The 24,883-nt window shown below is 48.1% G+C and overlaps 1 protein-coding gene across 1 annotated transcript in view; it reads right to left on the reverse strand.

The window, feature by feature from the left end:
* Positions 1-24,883, reverse strand: part of LOC142578955 (carbonic anhydrase-related protein 10-like) — a 102,310-nt gene that overhangs the window by 57,674 nt on the left and 19,753 nt on the right. Inside the window, exon 2 of the mRNA XM_075688694.1 lies at positions 7,451-7,498. Within this exon, the coding sequence (XP_075544809.1) occupies positions 7,451-7,498 (48 nt within the window). The remainder of the gene's footprint in view (positions 1-7,450; positions 7,499-24,883) is intronic.

The following is a 24,883-nucleotide window of genomic DNA, read 5'->3' on the forward strand; positions in this document are numbered from 1 at the left end:
CGGCGCGCAACGTCGCGTTTCTTACAGATGCTCGATTGTGAATAACATACAAATCAATTAATATGTAACGGCCTTGCAGAAAAAAAAGACATGTATGTTTAGCTTTGTAATTTTTTGATTGACATGATAGAAGGAAATGTTGGCGGACAAATACGGCGCCGGCTACTCCTTGGCGTTTGACCAGGTAGTACATCTTTATTTACATGGTTACTGTACCAGCTGTTCAAGAGCCTAGTTAATATTCCCTAACAAGACTTAATGTGATTTCCTACGCGTAATTTGTCTCCCCCTCCTTCCCCCTTCCCCTAAAAAATATGTAAACGCGTTCAACAAGGTCCTCAAATTACGTGTGAATGCTTATAGAAAATGCGTGTTCACTGAGCGAGAATTAATGCTGTGGGGAACTGTGGTAGTCGTAGACATGCATCCTCGACCGCTGATGGTCGATTCGCGCAGCTTTGGAGCTTGGAAATTTGTGTGGAGCTTTGTGCGCCACGCAGACTCTGAGATTGGTATGGTCCTTGTGCGTGTATTTCGGAGGCTCCATCAGGCGGTACCTGAAGCGGACAAAAGTGACGTTGTGTTATAATAGTTGTGTGCATCGGAAGGAAGTTGTTCTTGAGAAGACGGCTTTGTCCATAGCGATCGAGCCTTCTGTCGTCATAGTAAATGAGTTCAAAGCCGAAAGAATCGCTGAAGTCTGCTAATTCATTTTTTTTCTGCGCTTTACCGATTGTCTCGCTTTTTACTGAGAGACAATAACGTGTTGGAACTCGTGCCAGCGTCTCTTGCATCGCTCAGAGATCATGAGCTGGTTGGCGTGTAATCCTTTGAAGCGTGAACGCGGTAAGTTTTTTTTACCGTGTTCACGGCGTGCCACGCATGACCTGCTGCCATCTTCCCACGGTATACATGAGACGCTGAATTTGTCGTAATGCGATTCGTTTAACCTTAGCGCTGCGGATCGGCCGCAGAGAAGCAAATAAACATATCACACGCCGAAACGCAAACAAAAATCGGCATAAGCAACTTGGCATTTCGGTGTATAACTGATAAACGTTGTGAACGATGGTCTTCTAGTGGACTTGAAATGCAAAGACGTCTTTCTTTCTTCCTTTCTTTTTTTCTTTTTTTCTTTCTTTCTTTCTTTCTTTCTTTCTTTCTTTCTTTCTTTCTTTCTTTCTTTCTTTCTTTGTGCATTTTGGCAATTCGTGCTTGTTTAAGTTATTTCAACACTAACTTCCTAGACGTGCGGGTGTTCACTGAAGCGTTGGTACCTTGCTACGATCATGCAAGCATGGCTTGTAGTATGCGTGAGAATGTGCCAGAAATGAAAGGTAACTTTAGCGCACGTCAGCGTTCAACAGCGCTGAATTGTATACGTCGGTAAGAAGCGCCCTCACTATCCATTCTACGGCAATGCATCGTTAAAAAGAAGAAATAAATGTAAGGGTTACGGGGCAGCCAACAAACCTAAGTGTGCCGCGGAAAGAAAAATAATTGATACATACTGCAATATATGCGGGCCATCTGCGCTTCCATAACGCAAGCTCGCAGCTGGCGCACTTGAGACTTCACTGGGCCGGTTTTGTGTTTCTTGTGCTACAGGCGTTATCCGACTACCCGTGTCTCGCGTCAGATATCTCCGTCCTCTGCCTGCAAATTTCCTAATTTCATCACGCCTCCTAATTCTACGCGGTACTCGTTCGGCACTGATTTCGTGACTATATAACAGAAGGCTGGTTACCTGCTCTACGCTTACATGACCCTCCCAACCCCCCTTCTACCGCTTAATCGCAATTAACACATTGGATATTGCAATTTGCCATCCGTACCACTTTCCTCCTATTCACTAACGTTTGCGTACGTACAACTTCGTGTAAATACATACTTTTATATGTGTAGTTGCATGTATATAATATATGCATATATACGTAGTGTGTGCGTGCGTGCGCGCGCGCGTTTGTGTGTGTGTGTGTGTGTGTGTGTGTGTGTGTGTGTGTGTGTGTGTGTGTGTGTGTGTGTGTGTGTGTGTGTGTGTGTGTGTGTGTGTGTGTGTGTGTGTGTGTGTGTGTGTGTGTGTGTGTGTGTGTGTGGTTGTGTGGGTGTGTGTGTAATCGTGGCCCTAATGCTTTCGTAGATAACATGTCGATAGTTCGTGTTATAGCCACAGCTTTATATACAGCTGTTTTACATAGAGCATGTGTAATTTTTGTCCATATAGTGCGCGTTTTCTCTGGCACATTTGTCGGGGTCATGCGCATGTACGACACCAGACAGCTGTTGCAAAGCTCGCTGTATTATTTCGTCGTCATTAATCAACCTACTATACTCTTCTCTGTCTGCCCATGCCTCTCAGTTACCCTAGTGTAAAGTAGCAGGTCAGAGGCACGCTTCCCCGACCAATCTTTCCACCTCTCGTCCGACTATGAGTTCTTTTGTCAATATATCAGCGTGTGTTCGAGACGGAGAAGGACGAGGTAAGGGAGAGAGGAAAGTTTCGGGAACAGCCACATAATTTCAATCAGAACATGTTCCGCTGTATTAACCGCTTTGACAGGTTCTCTCTCTGAACACGAGAAAGTGAATTTGATTTCTCCTTACGTTTTGCCCAGTACGGAATCCAATAACGTCTGTTCTCAAAAAGAAAAAAGAAAGAGAAAGAAGAAAAGAAGGAAGGAAAGAGAGAAAAACAGCATTGGCGCAGAAAAACGCCTAATGGATGATCAGTCTCGTCCGCTGTAGACAAACGTGAGACGATGGCGTTAAGATAGCGTCTTCGGTCTTGAGCACCATCACACCAATGCACGCTCTAGCGTTATCCCTCGTTTTTTTCTGGCAACCGAGGAACATCGCAGTGTCGGGTCCGCTGGGTGTCAGTGAGGTGGCGAGCTTCATTGCACGTGCAGCAGTGGCCATACGTCTACGTCGACCTTTCTTACTGGGTTTCATCTTTAAGCGTCGCGCCTCTTAGAACAATCGTCGTTAGCGACGCTCTTCGGCCACATTCGCGGCGCCGGCGTCGCCTTGTTCGTGTTCACCAAACTTCACCCCACCGCTAGGAGGCGAGTTCTCAGTGCGATAATTGTTGTTCCTGCTCGTGCTGCGTGTGCGCGCAACCTTTTGCCGCCCTGTCTCATTCTACTGCATTACCGCGCCGGGTGCGAGCGAATCTCCCGCTCGCCTTCCTGCCGCTTGTCAGGTTCACGTTCGTTCTTCTTTCGCGAGGCGCCTTGTCAGTATACACTTGTACTCACGCATGTTTGTGCACGCCTGCTTTCGCACTGCGTCGTCCCACACAGGCGTGACTTCGTTTGTCTGTCGCTTGGCGCGGAAAGAGAGGCGGGTCCACGTATGTATCCAAATCACGATCATGTGACGCCGTCGTTCGGCATTCACAACGATATTTGTTTCATACGGAGTGCTCGCGCTGCTATTCCGCGACACAAACGTGTCTCCCGTTCGCCCTTGTCTTGCTTTCTTTCTTTATTCGTCTTCCCTTTGCGAGCTGTTCTGTCTGTATGCTGGAAGTGTCTGGACAAGATTCTTACTGGAAGCCTCAGGTTGCTTGGTCCCATTCGTGCGCGACTCAATTGGCATTGCATCGTCGCAAGTCTGCTGAGCACTTCGCCTGTCTGGCACTTGTAAAACCACCGTACATCTTTTATAGCTGCTGGCAAAAAGCAAAACGTAAGAGCGAAGCGAAAGAAGAGGATAGGGGGAGGGGGCCGAGTGGGAACTTAGTGACACGCTTGAACTTTGGGATGACAGGCACGGCGCTTCACCGTGACGTCTGCTGTGAGCGCTACTGTCCGAATTAACAAGAAATATTTGGACCGATATTTTGCTTGTCCACGTCTCTGCTGACTGACCAGGTATTTGTTAAACTTACAGCTAAATAAATTCCGGGCTTTTACGTTGCCCAAACCTCGATCTGATTATGCAGTGCACGCCGTAGTTGAAGGACTCCGCATGAATATTGACTACGCCTGGGGTTCTTTAACGTGCACCTAAACCTAAGTACACGAGCGTTTGTGCATTTCGCTACCACAGAAACGCGGCCACCGCGGCCGCGTTGGAACGCAGCGTTTGAACCCGCAGCCTCTAGCTGAACAGCGCAACGTCATAGCCGCCATATAAGCTACCGCGGCTGGTAGACACAACAAGCGCTGATTGTAGGCACGACCACCGCCCCGAGGTCGTTTTCTGTTGCGTGCATTCGTCTTCTGCTGAATCTGATCCACTGTGCGAACTCCGTAGCATACCAGTGACTTCCGCTCCCCTGGGATACAGTGCACCGCTGAGCTGCAGGCGCATCGTCGTCCCGCTTGGTCGGATGAAAGAACCGCGAACCCTTTAATTTGCAGGCGAAAAGCTTCCGGCAACCAACGCCACGTCTCCTCCTCATCGAGAGCGAGGGCGGCGGTCATCCCCCCCTCCTCGACTCGGTGCCTTCCTGCTTCGTTGGCTCCATGGTTCTGTAGAGTCTTAACAAGCGTGGCCCAAAGCGAGTCTCGCCATGCTGGCGGAATGAGTAGGTCAACTTTTCGAAACATCCTCCTGCATAGGACCATAAATACTTCATGCGTAAACGAGCCTACAATTATAAGAAAGGCTACAACTTCCGCAAGAACCGCATTTATCTTTCTCATATGAAGTATAGACAAGTGTGTGTGTGTTGCTCAACTAGGCGATTTAACCGGTAATAACCAAGGCCCGCATTCACAAAAGCAATTGTTACGCAACCGCTCGTAAGAGAAGACGTCAGGAAGAGAGCATTGTATAAGAGAAGTTTGACTTTGCGTGGCAGTGGTTATAAACTAAACAATATTCCAGCGACTTGCGCAAGTTTTCCAGCAAGGAAGTATACGTGCTCAACCCATGATATATGGCTATCAAAAACACAGCTAACGTTTTCGCAGCCCGGACAAGCTCAATGCTTGAAGAGCCTATTAAAATGTCAGTCTCTAAGTTCACACGTTTATTCTTGGCTTGAAATAAAATAGCTTTGGTTTTGTCAGTGTTAACTTTTAAGCCATTATCTGTGACCATCTATGTATTTTAGCAAGGACAGTATTTGCAGTCGAAATTAGGTTTACAATATTGTTTGACGAAAAGAGCACGGTAGTATCATCTGCGTAGATGATATGTTTTGGTTTGCTATCCACAAGAACAAGATCATTTACATATACATTGAAAAGAAGGGGGCCCAGTATGCTCCCTCTGGGAACTCGAGTTTTTACTTGCTTGATCTGGGAGCAGAAGCCGTTTATTTCAACAAGTTGACTCCACTGCTTTAAATAAGATTTGACTGTACCTACACGTAGAGCCACGAATACCGTAGTACTCCAGATTCTTTAGTAAAAGTTCATGATTAATAAAGTCAACCGCTTAGCTGAAGTCGATTATAACCCCAAGCGAGAGCAATTTTAATTCAAAGTTTCTCAATATCAATTCTTTTTTGTTCTAGTAAGGTAACCTGAGTGGACCTTCCTCTTCGAAAAGCATACTGACAGTCAGTTAACAGGCTGTGTTTTTCTAAGAAATTTGAAAGACGCTGAAATATTGTTTTCTCAAGTCCCTTTGAATATGTTGGAAGTTAGAGATAGGTCTGTGATTAGATATATCAGTTTTATTACCCTTTTTAAACAGAAAAGTACTTTAGCAGTCTGCATTTTGGCGGGTAACACTCCAGGTACCAGACAGAGGCTCTAAACGTATACTAAAACAGGTGCGATAATGTCTGAGACGTATTTTACAGGTGTCATCTGTATACCATCAATGCCACACGACGTAGTGTTACGTAGCTCGAACGATAAGTGAATTAACTCAGATTCATTAGTAGGATATAAAAATATACTATCGAGGCATCTGACCTGAACGTACCGGTTCGAATTTCTAGCTACACTTATGCCGGCTGCACTGATAAAGTAATCAATAAAACAATCGGGCAGCACTTAATTAGGAATACCAATGCTGTCTTTAAAAGTCTCAGTACTTGTATGTGAGGACGACACTCGATTTATCATAATGTTTAGTTTTTTGCAAGTTTTGCGATTTTCATATTGACAAGACATGAAGTATTCATGTTAACAGGAGGTCTTAGCTTTCCGAAGCTCGTTTGTTAGCTTATTACGGTAAGGTTTAAATTTGTGTATGCTAGTTGTATTACGCGACTTCAGGAACTTATTAAAGAGTATGTTCTTCAATTTTTTTTTGCGAGACAGGTTATCCGTGATACATGGTTTGCGAATATGCGAAGATCGCTTGCGTTTCGTTCGCAGAGGAAAGTTTTTTTTTTGTTACACATGCTGGAAATCTGCAGGAATTCCTCATACGCTGATTCGGCACGCTGTGGGGCATATACATCGCTCCAGTTGAGTGATTGGATCTAAGATACACCGCGGAAGCCGAAGAAATAACAATATATCAAAATATATTGAGTGCTAGAGAGATATTGTGCTCCAATGAAACGTCGACCACACCACCTGGCGTTCTTGTTACCAACTACTGCAACGGCTCAGTGGTGATGGCGTTATGGTGCTGTACACGAGGTCGCCGGCTCGATTCATGGCCGCGCCGCGTTCTTCAACAGGCGCGGGATGCAATAAAATGCAAGTGTGCTTAGATTTAGGTGCACATTCAAGGAGAAATCCAGACGGTAAAAATAACTGGCAGCCCAACATTAAGGCATTCCAGATGCCAGGCGTTGGTTTTGGACGTTCATCTACTCCGTCTATATCATAACCGTCGTGTTATACTGCGACTAAGAAAGGACCCGCACGTTTGGTAAGGCGAAGGATAGAAAGTCGCCAATCACTACTACAATCATTACACGCGCAGGAATAAATTTTTCATAATCAAGAACTGCACAAAACCTAATGAAACAGATACAGGTACCTCGAACGAGCTTTCGCAAGAAATGGTTGAGAAAAAGAAGGTTGTCCTGGTGATGGGCGCGAACAGATGAGGTGTCAGGGGCAAAATTCGGGGCGCGAATTCACAAGAAAGGGTTCTTTGTTTGTAAAACCAGATGTCAGGAAATTGCGTTGCTGGGCGTATTACTTAACGGAGGCCTCGGCAATGGCAAACACCCACGAACAAAAAGCTTTCCGAATTCGGTCAGTGACTTTCAGACGATAAGCGGCTGATCAGTGGCATCACACGTGACATCGCAAGATTGTAGAGTCGAGGGAAGGAATGCGAGTGGCTGCTTAAACAGAAGTTCCGGTAGTTGCCAAGCTTCTGAATTGCCGCCCCCCTCCCCTTTCCCTTTCCCACATGTACGCGACGACAGTCCCCGTCTTTCAGCCTGCTTCTCTCGCAATGATGCATAGTAAATGAGGCTTATGGGCTCAATAAGTTGAGTGCTCTTGCTCCACTTTTACTATTATGTGTAAAATACTATTTGTTAGGCGACGCATTTGTTTGTCGACAAACGGAAACTCACCTGAGATGCCTTCGTAAGTCCACCAATCGTCCCAGTTTCCAGCAACACCTGGAATAACAAAAAACGTGGCGTCTCAACAAACAGTTGACTATGCAGCTAGAGAGAGAGAGAGAGAGAGAGAGAGAGAGAGAGAGAGAGAGAGAGAGAGAGAGAGAGAGAGAGAGTTTTTTAAACCAAGTCAACAAACCATTTCACTGTCAGCGCGCAGTCATCTTGTCAAAAAATTGCGTTTCTTATTGGCGCATAATGTTTATGTATACACTGCGTCACCTATGGAGGAGGCAGAACAAGCACTTTGAGAACCACCTAAAGTTGGGCTAATTGCATTATGCTTTTCACGCTTGAAGATGAGCACATTATAAAAGTTTACCAACTCACACAAATCATCTATTTGACTGGGCGAATTCGTGGTCGAACTGATTGCGAGTGCCTATCGCTGATGTAACGTTTATCGGCTTTTGTATATTGTAAAGCCGGGCCCTCTCATTAAGGACTCTAAGTCATGCCTTCGAGCCCACGTGGACATTATGCATTGGTACGGTTCAAGGCATTCTGCGCCAAGCTTAAGTGACACGCCGAAAGAGATGGCTATTAGTATATCTTAACAAAGAAAATGGAAAAACAGATGAAGTTCTAATTTCTTTCTTTTCCACAAAAACGAACATTGTTTCGCGTAAGAAAAAAAATAAATTACACAGAGCATTGATTTTCAAACCATTTACCTGTTAGCGCTTTTGCGATGCTCTATTACAACTCTCGATAATAGCGCTAACGCAAGGGGCATCTCTTTCTACTTGTGCGTTTATTTTATACTGTGTGCTCGCGAATTCGCTAGTTTGTATATATATGCACATGTAGTCGCAGGCTAAATGACATCACAGGACCAAATCTTATGAATCGAGGTAAATGCAGGCCCGCCAGCGGGAAAATAACAGCGCAGGCAATGAGCGAGATCACTGATGTTCCCATGGGAGAAGCAAAGATTTCGGTCGCTTATTGCTTATACAATGCAGCTGATTAGACCCCGAGAAGGTGAGGCTGACACACATGCGATACACTCTGTAAGTAAAAAGATATATATATATATTTTTTACTTACAGGCCGGGCCTGGTCATTCACACGCGGGCCCTGGCTAAGCTTAGTAATGAATGCCCGGACAGGGGCCGTATCCGGGCTTCGTATTACGAGCCCGGGGCGAGCTCGGGCTTGGTACCACGGGCCCGGGCCGGGCCCAGGCTGGGTTCAATCATGTACGCCCGGGCCCGGGCTGGGCTCCGGCTTGTACTTACGAGTTCACGTATGTATGTGACAGTTCATATATCAGTCACTTCATCTGTACTGGCATGCGGGGTCCTATTCATAATTCAATAATTATATCATCTTTGCCTCTATTACTCAGGAAGAATTTTCTTGTCTGCTGTGCTGTGCGGTGGCAGTATGCGGCGACAGTGACCGACTGTGATTGTATGTCTACGCTCCGTTCTTTCTTTATCTCTACTTTGTTACCACTTTACCTCCCCCTCCCCTCTCTCCCCAGCGTAGGGTAGCAAACCGGATCTTCCCCTCTGGTTAACCTCCCTGCCTTCCCCTTTCATCTGTCTCTCTCTCTCTCTCTCTCTCTCTCTCTCTCTCTCTTTTGTCTCTGAAAGCACAGCAAGATTCATTATATTCTGCTGAGAGCTGTGACTCCCCCCTCCCCCCAAAAAAAAAGAAAGAAAAAGAAAAAGAATACGCGATGTCCTTGCTGCTTTCCTTGCCTCATTTACACAACCAAATCATACTTCCGCTTTTATTGTGTTCCCGCCGAAGCCAGGGCAGAACTATGTCTTCCAACATGCTTTTTCAGCCAAAGCTTTATGTATGCTAAATATATTCATTGTGTTAAATCTTAGAAGCGACGTTTTTACCGAATATTTCCAATCTTCACACGGTTTCAGGTTTAGCGCGCCTGAGGCTAAGAATCTAAGGAACGCAAAGGTTTACAGGCCAGTTAGTACAACCAGTATAGGTTTTTGTGTGCCTGAAACTGAGGGAAATAGAACCTGACGCCTTCTTTTCCTTATCGACAGTTTTCTGTAAGGACAGTTTAATGACAGCTTCAGTTCTACAGAGAGGTAGTACACGCAAGTCAAATTTGACGATGCTTTGCGAAACTCTGTGGTTGCGTCCAAACCGCCTACTGAAGCGAGGGCCGTTTGTGAAAACCGTTGCTGCAGAGAAAGAAAATACGGGGCATTGTTACCTCCCCCCCCCCCCCCCCTCCCGGCCTGCTGAAGCAAGACGCATGCATGTTGACGGGCGTCTCGATGAACATAATAAACGTCTTTGTATTGCGTTCTACGGATCTTTCCACCCCGAAGAACCATGCTCCGGAAACATGTACGTTTTTTCTTTTACTGTTCAGTCACTTCCCAACGAAAGCTCTCATTCTATTGTACTCTACGTGAATTCGGCTTTCATAGCCTGCGTGCTTTTGTCCGTAATATTCCTCATCACATCATTTTCGTTGCAGCGGCCGCAGAGGGTCCACGTTAGTTTTGAGTTGTGGTGAAGAAACCACCGCACTGTGGTAGCTTCGTCTGGCTTTATTCCCAGCAGCATGCTGGCTGAAGAGCTGGGCAGACCTACATCCTTTGCACACTGTGCCGGAAGCATGCGACGCTACCTCAACTACTTCGGAGACAACCGACACCATCAAAGCTCTCTTCAACCGCCGCTGCCAGGAAAACAACGTATACGCGATGATGAGCGTGCTTAATGCGCGTGACCAGTCTTGTTCCGGAACTACTCTGAAAATCAGTGCAAAGCGTTGTAATTTGCTTGTTGACCACACGCCATTTACCCCTTACATTATTGCGTAGAAAGTTACCTAATGTCTTCCAATGTATACCTGTGAATTAAAAAAGAAACGATGCAATCATATACGTCGTATTTTGTAATTTCATTAGTAAGGGAACGGGAGCTTACTTCACGCATTCCGGAAGCGCCATGCATGCTGCTTACTTTCAAAGAAGACGCGCCTGACACGCGGCGGCACCGAAGAGTGCGCGCCCTAAATAGCCACCCATAAACAAACGCGAAAAGGAGGTCGCCGATATCCACCGGGGCTTGCTTTCTTGCGCGTGGACACGAGAAAAGTGAAACAATTTAGGCAATGCCGAGAAATTTATTCGGAGCCGGAAAAGCGCGGATACGCGATAAAGAAAGGACAAAGAAATGACGCACAGCAAGCGCTTATTGGGACAAACCGGGAAACGAAAACGGGAAGCGCGGAGGAAGTGGTGTTTTTATAGCGACCCGCCGCTAGAGAGATGCGAAGGGGGGGAGGGGAAGCTAGCAGCTTCGGAATGGGTGCAGTGTATACTGGAGATGCCTCCGAAGGGCGAGGCAGAAGCTGACGCGGCGGAACGTGTCACGCTTCCGTGTGCCACTCCGGCGACGTCGGTTGCCGCACTTTATGTGGACAGGGCGCGCAGCACCCCGGAGGCAGTCTCTCACCGAAGGTGCCAGTCGGGGTTCGGCAGACGCGTTCGCGTATAGAGCGCGCAGAGAGAAAAGGAGAAAAAGAACGATATAGTTGGGCGAGCAACTCTGCGTTGTCCGAGGGCGCAAGAGAACGAGAGAGAGAGACAGAGAGAGAGAGAGAGAGAGAGGAGGTGCCCACGTTTTGTCTCCCGCTGCTCTTCAGATACTGGGACGACTGGAGGAAGGACGCACGCTCGTGCTTCTCTACAAACGATATAGCTGCAGCCGAGACCCCTTTCGAAAGGAATCGACGGCTAGAAAGAACGAACGTCTTCGCACTGACAATGGGGAAACGGAGCTTTACCGTGCGTTAGCAGTAGTAATGACTGACATAGGGTTTAACGTGTCGTAGCCTTTGTGTGGTTGGCGCGGTCTGAATGGCCATGAGCTGGCGTAAAGGCAGCGTGACTGTGTTTAATGTCCTACAGTACGTAATACTGGGCCCGTGAGAGACGCCGTAGAGGAGGGCGCCAGATTAATTTTTAGTTAAGGAAGCAGATGGCGTTTTCAGCGAGTTCCGTGTCACTGAGGAATCAAAGGAAACGAAATGCCCGATGCGAGCCGCCGTGGTTGCGTAGTGGCTATGGTGTTGAGCTGCTAAGCACAAGGTCGCGGGATCGACTCCCGGCGGCGGCGGCCGCATTTCGATGGGGGTGAAATGCGAAAACACCCGTGTGCTTAGATTTAGGTGCACGTTAAAGAACCCCAGGGGGTCCAAATTTTCGGAGTACCCCACTACGGCGTGCCTCATTATGTCGAACACACGACGCGCTTTACGAATTTTCAAAAGAGAATTGTGTTTGTCGAGTTGCTTTAGAGGGAGTGCAACGGTAATCGGTCTTACACGCAGTTGATCCCAGTCTGCAGTTGATCCGGGGCATTTAAATGTTCCGTCTGAGCATTGTTGTGCCAAACTGCAATTTTATCATGGACGGAACGCCAGCTTTTTGTTTTTTGTCTGCGTGCTTGTTTGTGTCCCCGTGTATAGTCGCGGAGAAATTTATGTGGCAACGAATGGAAAGCTACCTAGCCAACAGTGCGCACGCGTGACGTAAAGCCGCTCCTGAAGCTATGGTCCCAAAATCTCACTCGCGCTCGTTTAAGCTGGGAAACATAAAGCACGAACATCTTATTTACTATAGCGTCTACAATAAAATGAGACCTAAAATACACTTGACATTGCCACATTTCTTCTTTAATTTTTCCACTTTGGTTCTTCCGAAATTGGGCAAATGCGAAGCTGCTGTGAAGGCGCAGTCAAGCTCTGACACTCTAGCTCGCGCAGAACACACGAGTGCATGCCACCCCCCCACCCCCCCCCCCACCCTGCCCCACCCCTGTATATTTTTCTTCATTGTCACAGAAAAGTTGTCCGCAACTAGCTGCTTTGTTCAGTGCACTATTGCAGCTGGCAAATCCAGAAAGACGCGCCCTATGTCTGCGTGTATTTGACGCGGCATTCTGACTGCCCTTATGACAACGGCTTAAGGCAATCTTCTGCCTTTCTGCGTGTCGCGTCTCGGAAACATGCGAGAGAGAAAAAAGAAACAGAGAGAGAGAGAGAGAGAGAGAGAGAGAGAGAGTAGGCGCTTGAACGTTCCCTCCACTTGCCGTATTGCCGTAGCCCCGGGATCAGCCTCGGGGTGTTGGCCGCAGCAATAAATCTGCCCTGGCCGCTCCAAGCGCCCAGGCGCCGCGGCTCGGGTCTGAAGGTTTAATCCCCTGGGCTCCGACGTTTCGGTGCAATTTACGTGCGTTCCGACGAGGCCACGCTGCGCCGTTCGGCTAAAGCGAGCCTCGACGGTGGGCCACACCGACCTCGGGCTTCTATAGCATATATAGTGGCGATGCCCCACGCGCTATAGGCTCGCGAGAAACGGTGGTTGTTTGCTGCAAGCACGCAATTGTCTCTCTCTCTCTCTCTCTCTATCTATCTATCTATATATCTATCCCCCTGTGTCTTTCCCGTCAACGCTCGCACTCAATAACGGTCGCATGTCGGTCAGCTTTAAAGCCGTGATAGCTAGCCTGATTACCTTTGACGGACTGCTCAACCAGTGAGTTGCGGTTTTGTAATAGTGTTACGCGTGATCTGTTACTTGAATAAAGGTTAAACAAAAATGTTTCAGGATAAATGTGGGAGATAGTGGACAATGCGTGAGTTGCTCGTTAGTAAATGTAACACGTATTTGTGCAGTCATGCGGTGAATGTTATGGTTATACGGACCATGTCGTGTTACTGCAAAAAGAAAAGAAGATGCTCTTGGGATTATTTTCCAGCTACTTGAGGCAATTAATAACGGGAGAGCCCGTTGCTGAATACCTTTTCTTTCACAGTTTATTCGGTTGATTCCTGATCTGACGTACGAGTGACTTTCGTCGCTCTTTACATTTGTAGTGATACTTAGGGGAGGGGGGAGAGGGCTATTCTATAAGTGCCCACCTATTGAATATATCCGTCGAGGATTGTAGCAGCAGAACTTAAGTAACACGGATACAGAAAGAACGAATAGACGTGAACGCAACTTCCTTCCTGTGTCCGTGTTCCTTAAGTTCTGCTGCTACAATCCTCGAAGAATGAACCTCAGTTAAATACCCTTTCGATATATTCATTTTGCCTGCTGCTGAAGTTCTGATTGCCTGGGCTGCGGTATGCGTGAGGAAAGGAGACAGGCGCCCCCAGCCAATCAGCACTTCAGCAGCAGACGAAATTGACATGCTCACTATAGGTGGACACTTGCAGATTACACCCCCCCCCCCCCCCCCCCCCCAGCTCCGCCCCTTGGACTCGCGTAGACCTTACTCGCTGTCGGCATGTTTTGCGGCAGGAACACAGGCGCTGCTTGAAGCCTGAAAAATGTACTGGCTTGGGCGACGATTCGAACCGAGCACCGCGCTACCTCCAGCTGTCCGGTCGGAGTTGACTGGCGACCTAAAAATTGAACGTATACACGTCGTTGAGTTGCATAACTTTTTTTTGTCGACGTTCATACCCGAACAGATCCTTTTGTGCATGCCAGCGCGGATAGTCATGGTGGCGTTAACTGCGCTTGGAGCTTGAAGCTATACGTTATGCAACAATAGGTTTCCGTTGTAAGGCCCACTATTTACCCTAAAGCACCTTACCGCCACTGAAAAAAGATAATAAGATCCGCTAAATCTACCGTAAAGTCTGCATAAATGGCCGCATTACTTGGCGCCTCTTGAGACCTGTGAGAGACATGCCGGATGCTTCGCAAGGTACGAATAAAGGTCGTACGGTTTTTCACGCACGCGCATTTCGCGCTTTAATATAGTGTCTTCTGCGACTCTGGGAGTCAGGTTGGTGCGTTGGGACACTAAACCTCATTAATTATACAATCGTACGCGCCTGCATGCAGAAGTAACACTTTGTCGCACGGGCATTGCCCTCGGCGCTTCACGTCACCCCAGAGACGCAGGCTTTTGTGTAACTTGACGAAGCGCGTCGAAGCCTTACGTCACGACGCTACCCCTTTTTAATTTTTGGTTTCATTCCTCAGCAGGTGCTCTCTGGGAGTGGTACAGGACGCCAGCGCGCACTCTCTCTCCTGATGCGACTAGTCGCAGCAGAATAAATGCACCCATTTCAGACGTCACGCCGTCGTTCTTGACGTCATCTGGCGGCGCCCGCTCTTGACGAGCGCTGAGAGTTTAGTTACGTAATCTATAGAAGCGTTTGCGCACGCCCAATTGTGAGAGTTGAGCGTCGTATCTTTGCGGCGACCGCGCCTGTCGAGCGCCGAGATCCTAATGACGTCATTTGCAATCGTCCGTGCACTTCGAGAGGTAAGGAGCTTAGTGTCGCCAACTGGCGGCGACTGCGTATTTCGAGATTAAGAGCATGGCGAAATCGGTCAATTCAGGCTGAAGAGCATGGTTTTTCTGCACGTGGGGATCGTCTTGATACCGTAATTGAAACGTTCCTCCAGCTTGTATCCTAACCCAAACTTCATTTCCAGTGAAAGCGATGAGAGAAATGCAGCAATAAAAGCAGCAGAACATGGAAACACCAGTGAAAAAAAAAAAATCCGAGGACCCCTAAGCACTTCTTATGACTGCCTACCGAACACGCAGGCAGGAGCTTGCGCGGACAGGGAACGTGACGATAATACAGGCTTCAGAGAGCGAGGGTGAGGGTGGACGTAGCGTCGCGGCGATGCCCTCTCCCCGCACGCAACACCTGGCGCACTGGTGTTACATTTCGGCTATAGTGAACTAGAAAATTTCGGCTGTTTCGACCGCTCTGCTCTGCAGTGGAGGCGCGCTCGTGCCGTGGCGTGTATATATATATATATATATATATATATATATATATACTGTACGTTGTACTTTATTCACCCGCTTCTCTCGAAGAGGGAGAGTGTTCCCGGTAGAAATTAAATGTTTGCATATTTAGCGTTACCGAAATATGATGTGCGTTTACGAACATTCACGAACATGAAATGGCACCGCGAGTGTATAGGGCGGCTTAGCGCAGCGCGATGCGTGGGCCTGGCCGAGCACGTGTATACAGGCACCGGGCAGTTTCTCGCGTTCAGAGAGAATTTCGCAGGAAGAGAAAGCACATGTGATCGCACTCGCACAAGATACTCAACTGAAAATGCGTCCACCTGGGTCAAACAATAATCACCGGCACTAATAGGGACTCGGCAATCTTGATGTGAGTGTAACTGCTCCATAACCTAATACCGTTTCTAAGATAACGCCACACCTGCACCCCCAAGTGAACTGAAATACAGCCTTGACGAAGTATGTATATATGAAACAGTGCCAGTTACTTCTTGCTTCGATGATCACAGCTTCTGAAGCAGGATGAAGGCACAGCAATCGAAAGTAAACTTTCAGCAGATATCTGCCTGGTTGGGGAAAACTGAATTAAACAGAAGGAAAACTCCAACTAAAATTTATTTTAGAAACCCGACGTTTCGGGGCCCTGCCGGCTCCTTCTTCAGGAGTGAAATGGCGTGAGGCAAAGCAGTGCTAATGTGCATTTTTCGCGCTTTTACCGGCGCGCAGGCACTTTTTGTAGACCTACGAAAAAGTGTCTGTGAGAAATGCCGTACGAAAAGGGATAGCAATTCCTAATATGGACCCGCTGCTGTAGTTCACTGGCTATGGTGTTCTGCTGTTGAGCACGAGGTCGTGGGCTCGATTCGCAGTCGCGACTGCTGCATTGCGATCGAGGCTTAATGAAAAAAAAAAAATGAATGCTTGTGGATTTAGCTGAAAACCTCAAGGTGGTTAACATTAATTCAGAACCCTTCAATGCGACAGCTTTATTTTACTTTGGGTCTGTAAACTCAATCTGTCGCATGGCTCAATACGTGTCCTGCAGTTGGCAACCTTCCTCGGATATCATTTTAAGAACATCAAGTTTAATTTGTAACGTTTTTATTTATAAAAAAAAAACAGCGCCAATTGCCTTAAGCATTAAAAACGTGTGCGTATATGCCCCGTATATGGAGTCTTGGTTCTTCGAGTCTTCGTGCGCGGTTTCAGTGGAGGCGACGGCCTGGTCCGTCCTCATCATAGACAACTACGGCGCGCTTCGCCCACAGAGAGGATGCGTCTTCTTTATTGCTGTGGCGAGGTCGAATCCAATGATCCAATGTTCTGAACTGATCTCGCGAATTCTGCTCGAGTGATATTTTTGTACGCCGCCCTCGCTTGAGTCTTCTTGAGTGTATCTCTACTTTTTATCGCCCGTCACTGAGCAGGAGTAACCGGCAACTCTAATAAAGAAATGGACCAATAACTCAATCAGTCATACGTAATACTTCCTTGCCGCTTCCACCATCGTATTGTGCAATGTTTATTGTTTTATTTTTTAAATTTTTTTGGTGTTGGGCTGCTGAGGACGAGGCCGCGGGATCGAATCCCGGCCACGGCGGCCGCATTTCGATGGGGGCGAAATGCGAAAACACCCGTGTACTTAGATTTAGGTACCCGTTAAAGAACTCCAGGTGGTCGAAATTTCCGGAGTCCTCCACTACGGCGTGCCTCATAATCAGAAAGTGATTTTGGCACGTAAAACCTCATAATTTAATTTTTATTGTTTTATTTTTAGACCAGATACTTGGGATTACTCGAACCATCTCGGCGGTCGCGCAAGAACGCCCAACGATTGTCACGGTACGATCTGATAGCACGCAGCTGGAGCGTGAAATCAATACGGCGCTTTGCAAATGCCGGCTCTTAAGAAAAGCCCGCTATTATAGACCTGCTCGGAAAAAGAAGTGCCTTGTTTTGGCCTTAAGGGCGCGCAAATCGCGGTTTCGCTGAGCACCATGCCGGCGCTTGAATATTGCGTGCCGGTCGCCTATACACCGCATTTTCAGACCAAGAAGCACTTTCTCCAGGAGCAAAAATCATTGAGCGAGAAGTTTGTACCGCGACGCTTCCGTAGTCCTACAGTGGTATTAAACTGAACTAGTTGGTTCTTGGCTACGGAGGGTTTTACAGTTCAACAGCTGAACACAAAACAAAGGGATACAGGCAAAGACGCCGCCGATCTGTCTGTTTACAGAGTTTCATTTTCGAGCCTACGGCTGCATATTGTTACGCAATAATATAGCAGTGCACGCGCAAAAAGAAAGCTAAAGAAGAAGAAAAAAAAAAGACACAGCTACGCAGCATCTGCACCTCTCATATCGACCCCTCAATATGGCCGATTCACGAGCTGTTTGTTATACGAGCTGTTAAACTTGCCTTAGCTTCCTAACCCACCGCGGCAGCTCAGTCGCTCTGGCATTTGCACTGGGAAGGAGGTCGCGGGCTCGATTCCGTCGCAGCGATGGCCGCATTTCTTAGAAGATAACTTAAAGGTAAGCACAAGGCGCACGCGAGGTCAGGCGGTCAGAATCCCGAGCCTACAGATCGCGTACAGCGTCCCTTACAGCTTGCTGTACGGTTATAGAGCGTAAAAACTGCAGCACTTCTTAACTAGATCTTTCAGGTTGTCGTCGTCGTTGCAGGGGAGCGTACGAAAATGGGTGATTTCGCCCGAAATTCAAACCAAGTCACAGCAATAGTTTGCGCGACATTGCAGAATTTTGTCCCGCATGCGTTCACGCACAAGAAAAGTTACTTGCCGTGGTTGCTTAGTGGCTTTGGCGTTGCGCTGCTAAGAACGAGGCCGTGTGATCGAATATCGGCCACGGTAGCCGCATTTCAATGTAGGGGCGAAATGCAGAAACGCCCGTGTAAACTGTACGTTGGGTGCACACACGTTAAAGGACCCCAGGGGTCATTTAACGGTTCTGATTAATTTATCAAGTATTGTTCTTACGCTAGAACTGTTTGTGAGAGTATAGGTGGCAGCCATTCTTAACATTGCACATATTAATTAGCGAAAGCGACCGGCCCATAGAAAGCAGCTCGCACGAGCGAAGTACTTGTGATAGTGTCCTCATGCATTTCGGTGGCATTTCGCGCCTCAGCTGTCTCTGGTCTTCGCATTCGTTTTTATAAAGCTTGCATATCCGTTAACAGTGAATTACACTTGCACTACTTGGCAGTGCGAAGCAAGATTAAATCGTTTAACATTTCAAGTTGTTGCTATGCCCGCGCACATTATAATAATGACAACTGAGCTTTCTTGGCTTACGTATGACTTGTCACAGGAGAGGAAAATGCAGCTCCATGGCAAAGTCTATAAGCAGCGCATAAGTCTCTCTTCATATATTTAGTGACGAACCAAGCAGTCGATGAATCTCTCTTTCTTCACTGTCTTGTCTCGTCGCATGCGCTGTTTGCCATGTTGAACGAAAACCAAACTATCCCGGTTTGGACTCACGGCGAGAATTTCGCACCGCAATAGGTAGAGGCTCGCGCCGATGTTTTCAGTGCCTCCTATAGCCGTATCTGACAGTTCATCCGCAGCACTGTCGAACGTACGAGGCGTACAGAGGTAATATACCTTGCGCAGCAGAATATAGTTCCGGGCCTAACTGTCTGATTATTGGCAGAATTAGATAGCTTTATTTCTTGCTTGGTGCATGGTACGTTGCGGCAATACGTGACATCATGGGACCTTTACGTATGCACGTAGTACACCGTGAGTTACCGTGGCGTTGAGCAGACGACGTGGCGCGGATGAATACAGCTCGAGGGTAATTTGGCCTTCCCATTGAATAAGGAGTCCTGCAGCGTCCACAGTGCTGCTAGCGATTTGTGAAATGGAGTATAGGGGAGGTACTCTGTAAGAGTTCACCTGGTGCACTGTCCATTTCGGCCGTTCCTGATTGGCTAGGGCCATTCGTATACTCCTCACTCATACAGCTGCATCCAATCAGCAGCGGCCGAAATAAACAGTCCACTAGGTGGACTCTTACATAATACCCCCCCCCCCCCTATGTCGCCAGCGATTTCGGTGAGCAGCGCACCTTCGTGCATGTAATATTTAATAAATCCAGAGTCTTTGCAGTGCATGTTTTCGAGCGTGTATTTTCCCGAAACACATGGTTTACGACGCACGCACAAAGTGCCCGCTTGGGGTCAATAAGTGCGCGAGGCACAAGACGCGTGAAATCTCGCTCCGTATCGCGCGACGTGTTTGTCCCGTGTGTCCAGTAGAAGGCGCTGAGATTTCGCACGAAGAATTACTGTGTGTGCAGTGACTCATGCACAAAGTATGTTCCACGTGTCCTACAGGCAGGTCAACGTCAGCCTGTGAGGTGCCCTTATCTTTCTCTGTCCGTGATCTCTGACTTTAGCATAGAACGCTTTTTCATCTATTTTTTTTTAATTTTAAAACCTTTGTGGCCTTTATTCTGTTCTTTGAATGATCCCTCTTTTTGTATACCTACCCCTCACCCCTCTTCCGTCCCTCAGTCCATGGTAGCGAACCGGATTATGCCAATATTTTTATGTGAAAGAAGTGACCGGCTATGCTTGGAAAGCAAACACCCCTTAAGAAAAAATAACTTTTTTTTAAATATCACCATGTGCTTTCCCTAGGTATTGGACACAAGTCGGATGATCGTCGCCTAAGCCTGTCAAGAAAGACGCGTTCTTCAGTTGGGATCGTAGCTGCTCGCATTGTCCATTCACGTCTTCTGGCGCTCCCGTCCAGCTAGGGTGAGACGTGGACTGACCGGAGCGACTGATGGGCGCCCGTTGGCATTCGCAGGTCTAGTGAATGAAGACTCTAAAAGGGGGCGTAGCTTCAGCTATAACGTTACGGCTTCACGCATCGATCCGGCTGCGAGGCACACTACGAGCTCGCGAACAGGGAAGGCAGGTCTCTCGCAGCCGACTGCGACCCGTATAGGTAAATACGGCGCAGCGCCTGCCCGAGCGGACTGCTTTTACAAAAGACCCCCGCGCTGCCAAGGCCGGTAAGGCCGCTTTTGCAAAATAAATTGGACCGGCCTGACAGCGGCGGCGCATCTTGCGACCGACGCGCGACGTCGGCGCAGCCTGTCCGTCTAGCGTCTGCTCCTGCTGCGGACGTCGCTTTCCTGCCGTTGTTTCGCAAAAACCCCGTCTGGACGTTTCTGCTTTTTAATCCGCCCGTCATTGTACGTCAACTTTCTCGATCTCTTTCTCCCTCTCTCTCTTTTCTTTTCTGCTTCGCTCGTGGCCTAGACTGTCCGGCTGTCCCGCAAGAGCGCTGGCAATTCGCGTGGAGTGCCTGCAGAGGCAAGGGGAAGCGAAGGGGGGAGCCCTTGACTTGACAGTGAAGTCAGAAGAAAAAAAAAGAAGGAAAGGCGCACCGGAAGAAAAGGCTTCTCATCCTATTGTGTAAAAATGAGACGCGTCTCTACCGAGAAGCATCGAAAGTAAGGACTCCGTCTCTACGTGTACTGCGGCGTGCGCTGCGTATATGATCCGGCTCATCCCGGACGGATTAAAGGGGAATGAAATTTTTTTTACAGGCTCTCGTGCGCTTTTTGTTTGCGTGTGCCATGTACTTCGATGCCTGGCCTCGATAACACTTTCCGAGCAGAGGCCTGACTTTTCGGCTCGAGCGCATAACATCAATTCGGACATTTTTGACACCGCACCCGAAGTTATGTAGAAAGAAGCATGTCGCCCGACGGGTCCTTACTTTTCGATTCGGAAGCTCTTACACCTAGCTGTGCCGTTGCCGTATCTATTAAAAACGGGAGGACTGTTGATTACCTCGATATTCTCGTTTCCGTTGGTGATATTTTGTTTCTTCTTTAATTTGGCTCTTGCGGTTGTACTAAACTTCTCGTTAGTACTTCCTAACCAGACAACTCCGTGCTCACGTTTTCCCTGCCCAATGCGCTATGGATCCAATGAACAAGTGTCCTCAGAAATTCGACAGATATATTATCGCAGTCACGACAAGGAACACAACATAATATTTCAGTGGCTCCCAGGACATTGCAACATCAGCGGGAATGAACACGACGACGCAGCTGCCCGATCTGCGCATGAAAGTGGTCAACGTGTCTTGATTCCGCTTTTGCGAATGAGCGCTGCACCTGGGTTGCGATAGGTGTCCCGTGAATGTTCTTTCCTTCTGTTTTCAACCTGTGTCGTTTGCGTTCGTTGTCTCCGGACATACAGATGCATCTACCGCCTGGGTTGCCACGACGTGCATAGACCATGCTGTACTGTCTGTGGCTAGGCGCTGCATTGACCAACTCTTATGCCTTCCTTACTGGAATGGCCAACAGCCCTATGTGCGACACATGCAGCTGTGATGAGACGCTCGCACACGTTATCTGTGTAAGCCCGCGCTGTAGTACCGAGAGGAAAGTGATGTGCAGAGTGATGAACCAATTGGGCAACCGCCCATTATCAGAACTGAAAGCTCTAGCATAGCGGTCCAAAAGAACAGCCACGCAGAAGCTCTTATGCGCGTTACTAAGATTCCTGCGGTCCACGGGTTAACCACCCTGCCTTTCTATAGAACATTTTTCTCTCTTCCCTGATCTGTTCTTTACTTCTAGTGGCAACCACAGGCGCAGTGTCTGGCATCAACGAAAAAACGGCGATACTCCAAAGCTACAATTTTTAAACGGTGTTTGAAAATCTGAGATCTAGCCTGAATAATTAGAGCCGGATTTAATAAAGTTGTCTACAAAATTGGTTCAAGAAAGCGTCTCTAGTAGCAAGGAACATACTTCCGCAAATGAACACAGAGCATGCATGGCGCTAATACTGATGTCAGACGCCGTAAGATGTCTTGGAGAAACGGACAGGAGAAAGTGGGCAGCTGTGTGAATTAGCACCGAACTTCCTTGACTAGTCGTAAGAAAGGCGCGTTGTTTGAACTTGCATGAATTCGTCTTTATTTTATCCACACCGAAGTGTGAATGGTTCCGGGGCTCCCTTCTGTGGCCTTTTCTATGACCTCCGCCAGTTCATATGGAAGTAGTACAGTGAGAATGAAGGTCTCTCTCTGTCTCTGTGTGTGTGCGTGTGTGTGCGTGTGTGTGCGTGTGTGTGTGTGTGTGTGTGTGTGTGTGTGTGTGTGTGTGTGTGTGTGTGTGTGTGTGTGTGTGCGTGTGTGTGTGTGTGTGTGCGTGTGTGTGCGTGTGTGTGTGTGTGTGTGTGTGTGTGTGTGTGTGTGTGTGTGTGTGTGTGTGTGTGTGTGTGTGTGTGTGTGTGTGTGTGTGTGTGTGTGTGTGTGTGTGTGTGTGTGTGTGTGTGTGTGAGTGTGTGTGTGTGTGTGTTTGTGTGTGTGTGTGTGTGTGTGTGTGTGTGTGTGTGTGTGTGTGTGTGTGTGTTTGCGAGTAGCGACTAAATACAGCAGTGTGGAGAAAATCAGGATGATACGTTATAACCCAACAACTTCTGCTGGAGAATTGTGAGAAGGTACCCAAGAGGTCTATGCCTATTTGCTAAAGTAAAACTCTTGCTTGAGCTAGTTGGTTCATGCTTGAATGAGTAAATAGCAAGGTGCTATAGACCAGGACAGAAGAAGAACACAAATGACAGGACCGGCGCCTCACAACTAAGTTTATTTCCGCAACAAGCCTGCCTTATGTAGGTCAACCAAAGCCGAATCACACACGAATCATTAAAAGTAAAATACAGCAATCCATCGACCACTCAGGAATCATATCTGGCACAATAGGTCAAATCAGCAAACAAGAACCACAGGTGGAGCAGCTCAGGAAGCAATTCATCGATCACAGTCATTACCAAGCCAACGGGGAGAAAAACGAGACATAACAAGTACCATCTACGCTTCACTATCATACTATCCAACACACAACACCATTCAAATGCCTAAGGACCAGTCAGTGATAAACCCGCATGACTATGAGAATAATGACCAACGAATAACACGGAAAAACATGAAGAATGGGCGTCTAAGAACAGGCTCTGCGTCAAATCTGTATCAGCGGGAAGTACGAGAACCCAGGAAATTTGGTATCTGCCTCATAGAGCTCACGGTTTCCTTAATGAACGCACGGCCGCATTATTTAGGGGATGTTGTCGTGTGTCCGCTTAATCGACGAGGCGCCATGTACCAAAGTTTGCCTTTAGTTTAAAATGCACTTGTCAGAGTTAAGTAACAGGCCGGATTCCTCCAAGCAGCTCAGCACAAAGTGTATATTCCTTCTACGTTCACTAAACGTTCAACCAAGAACTACAACGCCGTCTCGGTAGCATGTGAGCACTTCCCATTTCAAGCTGCACACTACGGTGTCCTTAAATGCACGCCTTGACTATTCCCTCTTTAGTATCTCTCCGTCCCGCCTCCCGGTTCCCTCTCTAAGCGCAGCGTAGTCAACCGGCTGTAACCATGATTAAGTTCATTGCATACTATCGCATCGTCACCTGTGCGGGCAAACGTTATAGATACTTTGTTAGCTATAAACTATATACATATAAAATATCTATAAACGTTGGCGCAGGCCACATATCCCTTTCCCTATGTCTCGCTTGTTTTTTTTTCTCTTTTCTTTTCTTTTCTTTATGCCGGCGAGGAGCAGCAGACTTCAGACGCGTTCATCCGGCTGACTTCTCCTTTCAGCTCATTAAAACCACTCTCTCTCTCTTTGCCCGTTGCTTCTTTTTTTTTTTTCGTCGTCGCGGTTGAAAAACGATCCTGTACGAACCCGAGTTAAAACTCGCGTTTTCCACGCCGTTTCCGCCGCGCACCAAGCCGCCTCCTCTCTCGGCGTCTCACTCCAGCAGCGCCGCGTGCTCCCCAAGGCTTAGCCGGCGGCGTGGCCCGCGTTCGACTGTCGCGCATCCCCAGCTCACGTTCGTCCGTCCGTACGTCCGTCCAACCGACGAGTATATAACGGGACACGTCTTATACGTATGAAGGCCGGTACGTCAGCGTTCCTCGCCTGCCGTCTGTAGCTGCGAGGCGCAGCCAACACGCCAGCAGGCTGCCGCTCGCACGCGAGGAAGGAGCAAGCGGCAGCAACAAAGCAGGCGTCGATGCGAGCTCGTCGGCATCGCGCGGAGGCCGCTCGGCTGAGTAATCCCCCCCCCCTCCCCCCCGCAGCTCGCCCCCGTCGCTGCACCCTCTGACAGAGAGAGCGCGCGGCGCATGAGCGACGTGGCTTGCGGAGAGACGCGAGGCTTCCCGTGACAGGCGCTATCGGGTCGCCGCGATCTCTCCGTGACATATGGACCGGTCGTAAGTCGCTCAAGATGGCCGCCCCGAAGCCGTTATTCTCTTCTTCTTTTCTTTCGATCGCCGAACAACGGCCGCCAGCGCGAGCGCAGTCTCTTACTGCGCGGTGAAGCCGCCGCATGCGACGTATACACGGCTAGACATAAATCATGCCGCACGGCCCCCCACTCTGGCAGAAACGTCATTTGCTGCCTGTCTTTCTGCGAAAGGTTTTGCGGGATTCTATTTTTTTTTTCGTTTTTTGCAATGTCTCTCTTCTCGGTAGATTCAAAAAAAGTCGTAACGTTCCTTTTTTCTCCTTGATCCGCCTC

Source organism: Dermacentor variabilis, chromosome 4 (assembly GCF_050947875.1).
Source record: "Dermacentor variabilis isolate Ectoservices chromosome 4, ASM5094787v1, whole genome shotgun sequence".
Lineage (NCBI taxonomy): Eukaryota > Metazoa > Arthropoda > Arachnida > Ixodida > Ixodidae > Dermacentor > Dermacentor variabilis.